This window comes from Gouania willdenowi, unplaced genomic scaffold (genome assembly GCF_900634775.1).
Source record: "Gouania willdenowi unplaced genomic scaffold, fGouWil2.1 scaffold_275_arrow_ctg1, whole genome shotgun sequence".
NCBI lineage: Eukaryota > Metazoa > Chordata > Actinopteri > Blenniiformes > Gobiesocidae > Gouania > Gouania willdenowi.
The window spans coordinates 783,569-799,804 of record NW_021145033.1 but is presented as its reverse complement, the minus strand read 5'-3'; the positions used below and the strand labels follow the sequence as shown (position 1 = coordinate 799,804).

The 16,236-nt window shown below is 36.6% G+C and overlaps 1 protein-coding gene across 3 annotated transcripts; it reads left to right on the top strand.

The window, feature by feature from the left end:
- Positions 1-120: 120 nt before the first annotated feature.
- Positions 121-16,172, top strand: LOC114459225 (peptidyl-prolyl cis-trans isomerase FKBP8-like). 3 transcript variants are annotated; one of them, XM_028441555.1, is made up of 2 exons: positions 121-272; positions 15,101-16,172. In XM_028441555.1, the coding sequence occupies exon 2, from the start codon at positions 15,134-15,136 to the stop codon at positions 15,950-15,952; it is 819 nt and encodes a 272-aa protein (XP_028297356.1). In that variant the 5' UTR covers positions 121-272; positions 15,101-15,133; the 3' UTR covers positions 15,953-16,172. The 3 variants fall into 3 exon arrangements, with proteins under 3 accessions (XP_028297356.1, XP_028297355.1, XP_028297353.1); XM_028441554.1 differs by lacking the exon at positions 121-272 and adding an exon at positions 11,786-11,920; XM_028441552.1 differs by lacking the exon at positions 121-272 and adding an exon at positions 13,883-14,496.
- Positions 16,173-16,236: the final 64 nt, after the last annotated feature.

Genomic DNA, 16,236 nt, shown 5'->3' with positions numbered 1-16,236 from the left:
TTAAAAGTACTGTATTATTATTATTATTATTATTATTATTATTATTATTATTATTATTATTATTATTATTATTATTCTCTGAGTAACTTAATTATTTTCTAGCAGGTCTGGGTATATTTTACATAGTAGCAGTACCTGGCCAGTAGGTGGAGCTGTGGGCATTTGGTGTCAATAGCGGACGTCAGTCACCAATAGAGTAAGACGTCAACAGTGCTAGTTACACGGAGCAACACAGACTTAAAAACTGCTTTGTTTTCTCACTATTTCCACAGGTAAGATGCTCAGAAACCATAACCAGAAGAGATATAACATGTATCAGCCTTAGACTGTGACTGAAATACAGTGATTTGGATGAATGGAGACGAGAGAGACGTTGTAATGAGTGCTAACTGAGTACGACAACGTGGCGCTAAAAAGGATAAAAACGATATTTAAAACTATTTTATAAAAATGAGAAACAATCAACTGTAGATAGTAGCACTAACAGGAATGAGAGTTCTGGTTAACTAGTGAGTTGAGAGGAGTTAAAACTTGGTTTGTGTGGATGAATGAGCAGAGGCTAATGCCACAGATGCTAACTGTGCTAACAAAGGTAAAGCCTGCACGCATTGCAGCGTTACAGTACACCGTTTCCGGTTGGGTTTTCAGAATAAGAGCGGAGCAATATATCAGACATGTAACCCTGTCCTATATAAAAATGATTGTTTATATGGAAGATACAATTTCAGTATTATATTTTATTGTCATTGTGGAGTAACATAGAGCTAGACAGAGACAATAATAAATACTGGTGAGTTAAAAACAGTCACAAGTTAAGTTAAAAAGGTAAAATTGTTCATGAGAGAATAAATATGGATTTAAAAAGCATTTAAATGAGTATACATACTGTTAAGAAGTTAATTGAGTATAACTACTGTTGGTGAACAATGTTGGTTATAGGATGAACTATTACATAGTCACATGATTGTAATTTGAATGTTTTTGACTTGATCACCTTGTAATATGTGTTCTGAAATACGTCAGTCACCAATAGAGTGAGACGTCAACAGTGCTTGTTATACGGAGCAACACAGACTTAAAAACTGATATGTTTGGTCACTATTTCCACAGGAATAAAAACTAATGTGTAACACCAAGGATCGACCACAGTATCATTTTTATAAGTGTAATAAACACACTCAGTCAGGTTCATTTAAAATGTTTTATTCTTTATTTTTCTCAGACTCAACAGCTTCTCTGATTAGATCCAACCAGACACTTCACTTAAATCTATATCTGCAGGAAAACACAACAGACAGACGTTAAAATGGACAGTACTGGGAATTAATGTTTATAATGTAAATAAAGTAGGTTTATTTCTGCCCTAAATGTAAAGTTTTTTACACTATTAATAATAATAAAAGACTGATTAGGTTGATATTTGTTTTAAAAAAATAAAATAATATCCACATTAATATATATACAGAAACTGATCAAAACACAATCACAATTAAAAACCAAACAGAAAATAAACAAAAACCAAAATAAATCAGAGAAAACTAGGGACGTAACGATTAATCGTAAGGCAGTTAAAAATCGATTTATAGGTATGACGGTTGATATCGATTTTCTGAAAATTGAATCGCAGTACTTTTTTTAACCAGCAGAGGGCGCTATCCACAAGTGTAGGCAGCGGGCGGAGTCTGCTAATACTTTCTTTCTGGCCGCCTTCTACTCTTAAATATGTTAATAAATGATTCATTACCCCTTAAGCACCGAAAGAATCAGAATCAGAATCAGAATCATCTTTATTCGCCAAGTGTATGCTGTACACACGAGGATTTTGACTCGGTCAACTGTGCTCTCTCCAATAGTGAAAACATTCAATAATAAACAATAGTGTTGTGTTCAAGACCACACTATCCGAGACCAAGACTTGCCCGAGACCAGATTGCACCGAGACCAAGACAAGACCAAGACTTTCGGGAGCCGAGACCGAGTCAAGACCAAGACCGAGACAAGCCGAGACCAAGACCAAGACCATAAACATTTTTTTTTCAATTTAAAAAAATATATAAATAAATAAAATTATGGCAAGGTTCAACAGTTAAATAACATCTCTCTTTAATTTTAGTTTATTTTAAATACATTTGACGGACAAAAAAGGTGCCTGCAAAAAATTAACTAAAATATTAAAACTACTACTGCTACTGATAAATTCACAATTATTCTACATATTTGAAAACAAGATTTTTATGTCAGCTGAATGTACAGCAAGTGTTTAAAAGCATTTCTGCCAAGAAATAATGATTCTTGATTCTGATTCTTTGAGTTGTTCAGGTTTAACAGGTCACAGATTTCACAAGATAATTTTTTAGTTTGAAAAAGCCTTTAAACAGGCCATTTTTATTAATTCACTTAGTTGATATAGTTTAATTTGGTTGCTGTAATATAACTAGGATATTTAATTAACAAAGGTTTCCAACTGTAACTGTAAAAGTGAAACTTTCTGAAATAAAACTACAAACAAGTTGTCATCAATCTAAAAAACAAAGAGCTACAGGTAGATGTGAAACTAAATAAAACAAACTCAAACCCTGGAACAGTCATGTAACAAATTAATCAATAGTTCTTGTTGAGAATTATTATTATTATGGATACAGTAGAAACAGAAACTATAAATAATAATTATATTGTGAACCTGTTTATATTGTGGGGAACATATTATATACATAAATGTAATTGGAGTCTAAAGACACAAAAAAAACACCACTTTAAAAAGAAAATAGACTAATATAAGACCTCTTTACAGTTATTTAACTCATTCTATGCTCGTGCAACTCTGCGGCGATGACGCGCTGGTGACGACATAAACCAAGATGGCGGCGGCCCGGACTACAGCCGACATTATGTAATAAAGCCTTAAAAGACATGGATATAATGAAAAGAGTGGATGGACAGATGCATAAACATGCAGACTTTCACACGGACACACACGGACTTATTAAACACACACGGACTTATTAAACACACACGGACTTCAGTACACACGGTAAATGGAACAGGCTTCACCGCTCGGCTGGCACTAGGACCCAGAAGCAGAGTAAGTGCGTCCCCTATCCAGCCTTCACAGGCTGTAATATCATCAGTTTATCATTTTACCAGTTGTTAGAGCTACTGTCTTTACCAGGGAGATAATATTTATTACTGGTGATTGTTTTCTGGAGTTTTACTGGGATTTTTACCGGTGATTAGTTCATTTCTCCCTTGCGCTCCGCGGTCCAAATTGACACCATAGCCACACACGTATGAGTGTGTCACACACGTCACTCAGTCACATTAAGGGAGGTTGTGGTCATTATACAGGGTGGATTAAATAATGAATAAAGGATTATTTTATCCCGTTCTTCTCCGTGTTATTATCACATTATAAAAAAGTTTAAAAATAGCAGGAATTAGTGCTGGTCTCGAACGGTCTTGAGAGAAAATCCCGAGTCCGAGACAAGACCGAGTCAAAATGCTTCAGAGTCCGAGGCAAGACCAAGACCTTTAAAATTTGGTCTCGAGACCAAGACCGGTCTTGACCACCACAACACTAATAAACAATCAACTAGAAAAGATGATAAGTATAAACATAAGTATAAATATAAACAGTAGTTAGACTAGAATGTGCAAACTCGATAAATAACAAGATAATAATAATAATAATAATAATAATAATAATAATAATAATAGTATAAAAAAATAAATAAAAAATAAAAATAAAAAAAATAAAAATAAAAAAATAAAATAAAAAGAAGCAAAATAATAGAAAAGAAAGATAATAATTAAATATAATAATAATAAAAGGAAAATAGTGCAGTAGAGCATTGATAAGTAGTGCAGGAGAACATTTCAATTAAAGGTATGTACATGAACATTCTCAGTGACAGATTGATCCAGGGTTGTTATGTTTGGTTCCAGGGTTTTTTCACAGAACCAGGTCTGACACTCTATGACTGTTTAGAGTTGATCAGAGTGACAGCCTGGGGGAAGAAACTGTTTTTATGGCGGGTTGTTTTGGCGTACAGTGATCTGTAGCGTCTGCCAGAGGGGAGGAGTTTAAACGGATTATGTGCAGGGTGTGAGGGGTCTGCAGTGATGCTACCTGCCCGTTTTCTGACCCTGGACAGGTATAAGTCTTGGATGGAGGGCAGATCAACACCAATGATCTTTTCTGCAGTCATGATTATCCTTTGTAGTCTGTGTCTGTCTAGTTTGGTTGTAGATCCAAACCAGACAGTGATTTATTTATTTATTTATTTATTCAGTTTATTTCCGACATGGTTACATTCACTTTTTTTTTTTTTTTTTTTTTTTACATTTTTTGTACATGCCGAAAAAGGAGACGAGAGAAGCAGTTTGCTTATCCGGTTCCCGTCCCCTGTTTTACCATCGCAGATTTACATGGGTTTACATGTCTCTCTGGTCAAAACATTCTTGATTTCTTCTGAACGTCCTTTTTTGTGTATTCTCATCTGTAGTCAGTGTTGTCCTCTCTATCTTTGTTTGTGTTGGCCTTGTTCCCTGCCAGACGTTGTTAGCATTCCTCCAGTTCAAGAATAGTTCCTCTTTCGAAGGTGTTTGGAAGGTTCTTCCCTTTTCATCCACAATGTCACCTTGTTTTGTCTCTACATCAAGGGTAATCCAGCTGTTGTTAGTTCTATTGGCAGTGTTGTATTTTCCACTGTCTGATGATGGGATCAGATCCAACTTGTATAAACACATCCCCACATCCCAGTTCACAAGCAAAGTAGTATTTTAATGTAATATATCTTAGTTCATAAGCGTGTTTCTAACTGCTGTTGTTAGTTTTATTGATGGAGGTGCACAGAACAGACTGAATGATGGAGGTGTAGAACATGATCAGCAGCTCCTGGGGCAGGTTGAACTTCCTCAGCTGACGCAGGAAGTACATCCTCTGCTGTGCCTTTTTCCTGGTTGAGTCTATGTGGGAGGTCCACTTCAGGTCCTGTGAGATTGTGGATCCCAAGAACCTGAAGGAGTCCACGGTAGCCAATTCCCTATTTAAAATGGTAAGGAGGGGGAGTGGGGGGGGATTTCTTCTGAAGTCCACTGTCATCTCCACGGTCTTGAACGGGTTCAGTTCCAGATGGTTCTGACTGCACCAAAGAGCCAGCTGTTCCACCTCCCGTCTGAAGGCAGACTCGTCCCCGTCCCGGATGAGACCGATGATGGTGGTGTCATCTGCAAACTTCAGGAGTTTCACAGAGGGGTCCCCTGAGGTGCAGTCATTGGTGTAGAGGGAGAATAGCAGTGGGGAAAGAACACACCCCTGGGGGGCGCCAGTGCTGAGTGACCGGGTGCAAGATGTGATGCTTCCCAGCCTTACTTGCTGCTTCCTGTCAGTCAGGAAGTTGGTGATCCACTGACAGGTGGAGGCCGGCACTGTGAGCTGGGTGAGTTTCTGGTGAAGGATGACCGGGAAGATGGTGTTGAACGCAGAGCTGAAATCCACAAACAGGATCCTAGCGTAGGTCCCTGGGGAGTCGAGGTGGTGCAGGATGTAGTTCAGTCCAATGTTGACTGCATCCTCGACAGACCTGTTTGCCCGATAGGCAAACTGCAGGGGGTCCAGCAGGGGTCTTGTGATGTCCTTCAGGTGGCTCAATACCAGCCTCTCAAAGGACTAATAAGAATATCTGTAATATTACTTGATTATCTGTAAAAGTCACGTTTTTCTATGAGCTCTGTCTGCTAGCATAGCTTCTCTTCTTCACTGCAAGATATCTGCATGCCAACCGACCACTGGGTTACCAGCGCCCTCTGCTGGTCCAAACAAATATGACGTAAATCAGTGTAATCAGGTTTTTTTTTTTTTTTTAAAGTCCAATTGTTAAGGCACAAAATACATTTTCAGTTGCACTTTTAAAAGAAAAATAACTATTATGCAGTTTTACATTGTTTATTATAGAACCAGAATTTAAATTAATAGGCTTCATTTTCATTTGTATTATTCCTTTATTTATTTCATTCAAGATTTATTTTTAGTTAAATTGCATTGTTTTGAATAGTTTATCAAGGAATTATTTTGACAATGAAAAATAAAAGGAAAATAGTATAGTATTTTCTAGTTTTTTTCCCAAAAAAAAAAATTTGTCTACAGTCCCATTTTGTAAAATAAATCGTGAGAGAATCATATCGTGAACCCAGTATCGTGACTCGAATTGTATCGGGAGTTGAGTGAATCGTTACATCCCTAGAGAAAACTCAAAACACACATTTCCATAATTTGCCATGTTGGCAGCAGGTTTAGAACACATAAAACTAATATTTATGAATAATTTCAACTCATTAAAAATGTGACAAACATGACTTTGTTTTTAAATATCTGCATTTATGAATATAAAAAATACAATAATTAAAATATAGTTGTAATAAATCTTACCCTTAAATTTTAAACCAAACTTAATGTAATCAAACTCAAGTATTGGAAAATAAAAAAAATCAATTATGTTATAATTTGTTGGATTTGCAAAGCAGAATTATTAGAAAAATAAAATAATTTATTAATAAGATACAATAGATTCTACATAAAAGAAAGAGCCGGGGGAAGAAAGAACACATTACAAAAACACAATAATACAAAAATAATGCCATTATATATTTTATTCAAGTTAAGGGATGTTATGGAATTTTTACCAGATTATATATTTTTCACAGACACATTAAGTTGTTGGTTTTTCACTGATTTGATCAAAGTTGAAAAATATCTTGGTTCTAAACATGAAGCAAAGGGAAAACTAAGATTATTTGTTCCTTTTTTCTCTTTTATTTTCTTAAATAGTTTTAAAAAGGGAAACAGAATAGGTTGATAACCTTAGACAAACACTAAATAATACTCAGTATTATTACCACTGGTAGTGATGAAATCAACTTTCTAAGTCATTTTTACAATTTAAACAAAAGTGTTTTTTAAACTTTTCTAAATCTTTGTTAAAGTCGTTCACAATGTGACTGGTACCAGTTACGTGTTCATGTGGAGTGTCACATGAACACGTAACTGGTCGACCTACCAGATTCTAATCACATCATTGTATTTAGTAAGTGGTTGACAAGTGGGTATTTTAGATTTATTGTACATCTATATTAAAATATAAGGAATACTGGAGCTTAGTTGGGAGGGTGGGACGGATCGTAGTGGGCGCCAGAAAATTTCTCTTATTTTCAAATCCAAAACTTGACAGATATGATCTAAGAGAACCAGAACTGAGATCAACCTTCTGTCTGAGGTTAAGAGAAGATCATTGGTTACTTTTACTAAGACAGTCTCTGTGCTGTGATTGGCTCTAAAGCCAGACTGAAAGCTCTGTATAAATTGTTCCTAAGTAGGTGATCACATAGTTGACCTGTGATGACTTTTTCAAAAATTTTGGAAACTAAAGGGAGATTAGATATTGGTCTATAATTGGACAAGTCATTTTTATGGAGAGGTTTGATTACAGTGGTTTTAAAGGTCTGTGGTACATAACCTGTTACTATAGATGTGTTAATACAGTTCATCATATTATTAACCATTTATTAGTAGTTTTAACCCACAACATGAATGGTTTTATCACTTATCAAGTCAGCCTGCTTTGATAACGGACAGCGATCAGTTTCCCTTCATTACAACAGCACACGTTTTTTTATCATCACGTGTCATCACCATTGTGAAGAAACTCACTTTGCCATTTTTCTCCATTGTAGTGATTGGTCAGACTTTGCTAGCTCCACCCCTTTCATGTGAACACGCATGTACCCAGGCTGAGAACACTTGGCTTCAATTAGCGTGTTGTTATCGACCTTCATAGGACAGCTTCTCTCTGACAGGGAATGTTTGGTTAGTTGACGCCCGTTAATGGAGATTAATCCAGGATACAATTATCTAGATTCATAGCATAGGACCTTTATGTCCTAAAATTATATCTAATTCATTCATTTAATTTACTACAGCAAAATAGTATATTCTATGATTCCACATTGTTGCATGAAATGGCATTATTAAAACTGAACCTTGCGATTAACGCTGTGTTGCTATGTTTATCCAGTAACGTTAGCATATCCTCATCTGTTATCTGCTAATGATGCCTTAATCTACTAGTTTAGCGGGGGATAATCCACTAACATGCTTTAATGCACACATGCAAACGTAAAAAAGTGCATCACAAACTGTCTAATCCGCTCTAGGGTGTTTTTGGAACAAAGAGGAAAAGTTTTATAGATATTTATCATAGACTAGCAGTGAATATTTGTTTGACTGAAATACCGTAAATTCTGTAATATGTCACCTTTTTCATTTAAAAATATTGGTATGTGACTTATCAGAGCTGAAAGTAATGGATTACAAGTACTCACATTACTGTAATTGAGTTGCTTTGATGGGTACTCGTACTTTAGTATATTTATAAATCACTAATTTTATTTGTACAAGTACGTTTTAAAACATTTCTACACCAACCACTACTGAGTGAATTATTTTCTGTTTTAAAATGATCAACATTGTGAAACTACAAAAAATGAAATGACCAGACAACAACAAATGCATCACATCATAGTCCACCAATCAGATTAAACGTAATGCATTAGATCATAGCCGACCAATCAGATTAAACGTAATGCATCACATCATAGCCGACCAATCAGATTAAACGTAATGCATTAGATCATAGCCCACCAATCAGATTAAACGTAATGCATTAGATCATAGCCCACCAATCAGATTAAACGTAATGCATTAGATCATAGCCCACCAATCAGATTAAACGTAATGCATTAGATCATCGCCCACCAATCAGATTAAACGTAATGCATTAGATCATAGCCAACTAATCAGATTAAAAGTCATGCATTAGATCATAGCCCACCAATCAGATTAAACGTAATGCATTAGATCATAGCCCACCAATCAGATTAAACATAATGCATTAGATCATCGCCCACCAATCAGATTAAACGTAATGCATTAGATCATAGCCAACTAATCAGATTAAAAGTCATGCATTAGATCATAGCCCACCAATCAGATTAAACGTAATGCATTAGATCATAGCCCACCAATCAGATTAAACGTAATGCATTAGATCATAGCCCACCAATCAGATTAAATGTAATGCATTAGATCATAGCCCACCAATCAGATTAAACGTAATGCATTAGATCATAGCCCACCAATCAGATTAAACATAATGCATTAGATCATAGCCCACCAATCAGATTAAACGTAATGCATTAGATCATCGCCCACCAATCAGATTAAACGTAATGCATTAGATCATAGCCCACCAATCAGATTAAACGTAATGCATTAGATCATCGCCCACCAATCAGATTAAACGTAATGCATTAGATCATAGCCCACCAATCAGATTAAACGTAATGCATTAGATCATAGCCGACCAATCAGATTAAACGTAATGCATTAGATCATAGCCAACTAATCAGATTAAAAGTCATGCATTAGATCATAGCCCACCAATCAGATTAAATGTAATGCATTAGCTCCTAGCCCACCAATCAGATTAAACGTAATGCATTAGATCATAGCCCACCAATCAGATTAAACGTAATGCATTAGATCATAGCCCACCAATCAGATTAAATGTAATGCATTAGATCATAGCCCACCAATCAGATTAAACGTAATGCATTAGATCATAGCCCACTAATCAGATTAAATGTAATGCATTAGATCATAGCCCACCAATCAGATTAAACGTAATGCATTAGATCATAGCCCACCAATCAGATTAAACGTAATGCTTTAGATCATAGCCCACCAATCAGATTAAACATAATGCATTAGATCATAGCCAACCAATCAGATTAAATGTAATGCATTAGATCATAGCCAACTAATCAGATTAAATGTAATGCATTAGATCATAGCCCACCAATCAGATTAAACGTAATGCATTAGATCATAGCCAACTAATCAGATTAAAAGTCATGCATTAGATCATAGCCCACCAATCAGATTAAACGTAATGCATTAGATCATAGCCCACCAATCAGATTAAACATAATGCATTAGATCATCGCCCACCAATCAGATTAAACGTAATGCATTAGATCATAGCCAACTAATCAGATTAAAAGTCATGCATTAGATCATAGCCCACCAATCAGATTAAACGTAATGCATTAGATCATAGCCCACCAATCAGATTAAACGTAATGCATTAGATCATAGCCCACCAATCAGATTAAACGTAATGCATCACATCATAGCCCACCAATCAGATTAAACGTAATGCATTAGATCATAGCCCACCAATCAGATTAAACGTAATGCATTAGATCATAGCCGACCAATCAGATTAAACGTAATGCATTAGATCATAGCCAACTAATCAGATTAAACGTAATGCATTAGATCATAGCCCACCAATCAGATTAAACGTAATGCATTAGATCATAGCCCACCAATCAGATTAAACGTAATGCATTAGATCATAGCCGACCAATCAGATTAAACGTAATGCATTAGATCATAGCCAACTAATCAGATTAAACGTAATGCATTAGATCATAGCCCACCAATCAGATTAAACGTAATGCATTAGATCATAGCCCACCAATCAGATTAAACGTAATGCATTAGATCATAGCCCACCAATCAGATTAAACGTAATGCATTAGATCATAGCCCACCAATCAGATTAAACGTAATGCATTAGATCATAGCCGACCAATCAGATTAAACGTAATGCATTAGATCATAGCCAACTAATCAGATTAAACGTAATGCATTAGATCATAGCCCACCAATCAGATTAAACGTAATGCATTAGATCATAGCCAACTAATCAGATTAAACGTAATGCATTAGATCATAGCCAACTAATCAGATTAAACGTAATGCATTAGATCATAGCCAACTAATCAGATTAAACGTAATGCATTAGATCATAGCCAACTAATCAGATTAAACGTAATGCATTAGATCATAGCCAACTAATCAGATTAGTGCCAAAACAGCATTGAACGCCAGTTATTTTCTCAGTTTTAGAGTTTATAAATGTATCTATACTTGGAGCCTGATACATTTTTTTTATTTTTTTTATTGTGAATTGAATTTATTTGTGTTATTATTATTTTTTTTTTAAATTTACATTTTGACAAACCTTTTATTTAATACAGATGCCTTTGTGGAAAATAAATTAGATTCCAATTGTGGAAGACATATTTTTTCCTTTTTATGGTTTCTAAATGAGATGTTTACTGTATGTAAGAGAACCAACAATAACTGTGGGGGTGAAAGTAACTAGTAACTTTAACTTTAAATACTATTTAATTGAGCTAATTTTTACTTGTACTTGAGTATTTTATGTATGACTTACTTGTACTTGTACTTGAGGATATATCAGTACTTTTTACACCTCTGTGACTTATTCAATGAAGTGACTTATATGTAAGTTTTTGGCCAACAGCGCCCCCTGGTGAGTAAAATGTTCATTAGTTTTCTATTGTTGTATAAGACGCTCTCTCATTGGTAGTAATTATGCCTGATGTAACAGTCTATACATACAGTATATCCACTATGAGGAGTAAAATGTGTGTGTTTGCATTATTTAATTTAATATATTTGATCTTCCTATGATAATATGACACACATTTAATCACAAAAGGCAACTTCGAACAGATCAATGTTGACAGGTTGTCATGGCAATTCAGGCTAAAATGGAAGCTCAATGTTGACAGGTTGTCATGGCAACTCAGGGTAAATGGAAGCTCAATGTTGACAGGTTGTCATGGCAACTCAGGCTAAGATAAAAGCTGCAGAATCTACATCATTCAACAGAATCTCCTCCTGCACCGTCAGAAACGACTAAAGTAGCTTTAATAATATAGATTAACGTTGACCAACGGTTGTCATCAGTGAGCAACGTTTGAGACCAAGGTGAGTTTCTAATAATAATGTCAACTTTAATGACTAATTTAGTGATTTTCCACAATCCAGTGAGTAAATACTGCTTGTTTTAATCTAAATGTGTTTACATATTAGGTCATAATCTTGTGTAAATGAGCTGATATTGTAAAGATCTTTGGAACGACTCAAGCTCCTCCCACTATTGGTGCAAACTCCATTATTGGTTATAAGATCTTCTTCGTTCTAAGCATTTGGCGGATTAGGGGCCAGATTTCCTGTGCATCATATCAATTCTGGACTGGTGTGGGACAACATATATGTTTGGGACGATGCATCAATACAAAACATTTACGTCGACATATTTTTTGCGTCAAATGGGCGGGGCGATATGGCCTTTTTTAAATGTCTGAATATTTTCAAGCTGTATTATGATATACAATATACATCTCAATATTTTGCCCTTGCCTTGAGATGATGCTTTGATGTATAAAACCAGAATGACAATATTCAATATATATTGTTGTTTTCTCTGTGATGTAATTGGGGTTTCCCCTATTATAGCAAAGTGCACCCTCGGATCTGGGTTGGTTGTGTTTGAATATGTGATCGATTGATTTGGTCTTGTACTTTCCTGGTGTGTCTAAGGCATAAAGCGGCGGTGCAGAAGGTAGATATATGTGACAGAGAATAATTACAATGACTAGGGTCATGTCTGGTGTAAACCACATGTATATTAGAGGTTGGATAGAGCTTTTGTAGTAGATTCCAGTCCTAGTTTCTAGTTTACGATGTCCTTGAGGTGGTAGATGTTATTGAATGCATTGACTGGTTGGCTAATTAGGAATGCCATATCTCGGCTCTTAGGGTTTATTCAGCTCGCGATTGACGGCTAGTCTGTTAGTTTTGTTGTTCTGTATAGCTTAATTTGGTTTTGGTGGACCCACTTGAGCTTTTGTTTGGTCTTTGTGCTGGGAATCTTTATTTGGGGGTCCGGTCCATTTGGGAAGAAATTTCTTCACCAGTTTGGTTGCATGATGATCGTTTTTGAGCAAAACTGTAATATGAGACTCTGTCTCCAACCTGTAGTTCCTCCAGTGAGGCTTTTTGGTTGTAGTAGGCTTTATGGCCCTTAGTGCTCTCTTTGAGGTGTTTTAGAGCAAACGTGAACGTAGCTTGGAGGTGGTTCTCAGGATCGATCATGTATTGGTGAGTGGTGTAGGTGGTAGCAATGTTAGCTTGTCCTGGTTGGTACAGGAGGTGTGTGGGTAGAGTCATCTGCCTGCCCGTCATCATTTAAAAAAGGTGGGACGCCGGTTGATTTGTTCGGCGTTGTCTTGATTGCCATTAGGACCAGGAGAAGTTTGACATCCCAGTCCTTTTGGTTGGCAGAGACATATTTCTTTAGATTCCTACCACCGTGTGGTTGGACCGTTCCGCCTGTCCAGAGGACTGGGGGTGGTAGCTAATGTGAAAGTTGGGAGGAGAGATTGTCTGTCTCCAAAAGATGCATCAGTGAAGCTAAGCTAACGCTGCGGCTGGATCTTAACGAACTGTGACTGTTATCCAGGGACAGGTCAGCCAAACTATTGCACAGTATGTTGTTGTAAATATGCAGCCTGTCGCTACTGCTGAGTCACTGCTAACAGCAGCTCATTTGCCTGAAATGTTTAGCATTGTGTAGCTGAAAAACATGCTGTGAATTAGTTTTTCCACATTTATTTTATAAGCATTTTCAACAGCAGAATGTGCACCTGAAATATGCACAGCTTACTGTACATTGCTGTGCTAAGGCAGAAAAATTATTGTTTTAATTGTGGAGCAGTTGTTTTGTGCTTTATATGCACTTCATTTATGGTTGTTTTATAGCAGTTGATCAACAGGGGATTATTATAGTATTACAGCACTGATATGAAGCTGTATGGACACAAATGACTCAAAATAAATAGTTACTTTTTCTAGTAACGCATTACTTTTTGGTGTAAGTAATCAAAATAGTAACTGAGTTACTTTGTGAATGAAGTAACTAGTAACGGTAGCTAGTTACTTTTTTTTCAGTAACTAGCACAACACTGGTTACAGCCAACAATAAAATGTTGGTTGTGTTTCTACGTCATGTTCTCCCCCTGTCCAATCAGAGCCTTCCCAACCCCCAGACCTAAAGTGGAATTAACTAAAGCCAAATAAACCGGTTTTCCATGTAAACCTCAGTTCTGGAATTACTATTACCATGTAAACATGAAGCAGAATGATTTAATGCAGAATAACTCATTCTGAATTTAAAAAAACATCATGTAACTATGGCCACTGAGGAGTTTAGAACAACCGTTGATATGCTGGGGAAGAACTCCACATCAGAGAACATCAAAGGAACAGCAAAAAGTAGAACTCCAAAAAAAAGAACAAAAGGCAGAACTAAAAACCCAGAGCTCACAGAGCAGATACTTTCTCAGGAGAGAAAACACAGACATAGTGTGAAAGCCCAAAGCTGCAGATAGGAGAGAATAGGAAACATCTGGAACAGCCCCTGATTCAAAGAAAGACTGATACGTCCCAGAATTAACATCCTTCCCACAGATGAGACACTAATACTAAGCTGCTCTTAAATGGTAAATCTCATGGTGCTACCATCGTTTAGCACAGAAGACAATCTAACAACAAGTACATTATGATTACAGTGACCAGCATTTTTTACAATTACAATTAAATCACAATTATTTTTTTAGCCTCAGAAATCAAATTACACTTACAGTACGTTATCATTTACTTTACAATTATTCAGAAATACTGAGCCTGAAATAGATAACCTAATAAAAGTTCATCTTTCTCTTGTGTTAGCTTTCTGTTAGCATCTCATATGATAACGGGTCTTAAGTCAGCTGTAAAATACACTTTTAAAATGGTAAAATGTGGGAAAGCTTGATATAAAAATTTTAATAATATTTTAACTACATATGTGGAGAACATGTTCACCAGTTTAGCATTAAATAAACATTGCAATTACAATTACAAAGTAAATTATCTGAACTCAACTAGTTTTTATTGAGATTACGACAGCAACAGATTTTTATATTTACAATTACATTTATAACTACACCATCTTTGTAATTAATTATCAATTACATGATTACAATTATAACTGACTCCAACCCTGCTCAGAAGCTGCCAGCTAATAATGGTAATCTACTTATAATATGTTTTCTTGTGTTTCAGGTTGTTTACCAAAGCAGTGACAGTGCACCAGTCATGAAGAGTGGGAATAAGATTGTCATGGGTCAGTCCATGAGGAGAGAAACTGACCCCCAACCACCTGCTGATGAGTGGTTAGATATCTTTAAAAATGGTGTCCTAATGAAAAAGGTGCTGCAGGCTGGAGGAGGAAGGCCACATCTTGGACAGATTGTGAAGATTCATCTAATAACACGTCTGATGAAAAAGGAGATTAAGAAACTGGTCAGCGAGGAGGAGTTGTCTTTTACTTTGGGAGATGGGCAAGTGAATCAGGTACTGGATGTGGCGGTGCGACTCATGGGAATGGGAGAGAAGGCGCTCTTCCAGGTTCAGTTAGAAGCTGAGTTTGAAATTACGCTCATGGAAGCTACTGATGCTCCAGACCTGAAGCTGCTGCCCCCCACTGAGAAGATTGATCTGGCCACCTGCAAGAGGGAGCAAGGCAATGTTCTTGATCAGCACAGAGACCTGAAGCCACGCAACAACACGATCCGCGATGAGGTCTCCACGATGATGAAGAAGCACAGTGAGGATGATGAGAAGATGTTGGAGAACCCGTCCAGCACCCACAAACATCAGGCCATGGATGAGAAGATGTTGGAGAACCCGTCCAGCACCCACAAACATCAGGCCATGGATGAGAAGATGTTGGAGAACCCGTCCAGCACCCACAAACATCGGGCCATGGATGAGAAGATGTTGGAGGACTCGTCCAGCACCCACAAACATCAGGCCAAGTCAGCATGGGGTTTGAGCTGGAAGTGGCTGCTTGGTGCCACTGCAGTAGCCATTGGTGGCATCGCTCTGTCTGTGGCCATCTATGCTAGAAAGTGATTGAAGAACTGTAGTAACGACACGACTTAAACACTGGAGCACATCTGGCAGAGCATTCTGACCATGTGGTCCATGAGGGTGAAAATATTAATCAGTTTATGACCTCCTCACTGTCACTCTCTGTTCTCTGCTATGTATGTGTGACAAATGATGTCATCATCCTCTACAGTTACAAGATGCATTTTGTAGAGGAACAAATGAGAATTAATATTCAAAAATATGAATTATTAATATGAATATGTTTGTTTGCCAGGAGTGCATCTGAAATTGATGTTTAATAAAAG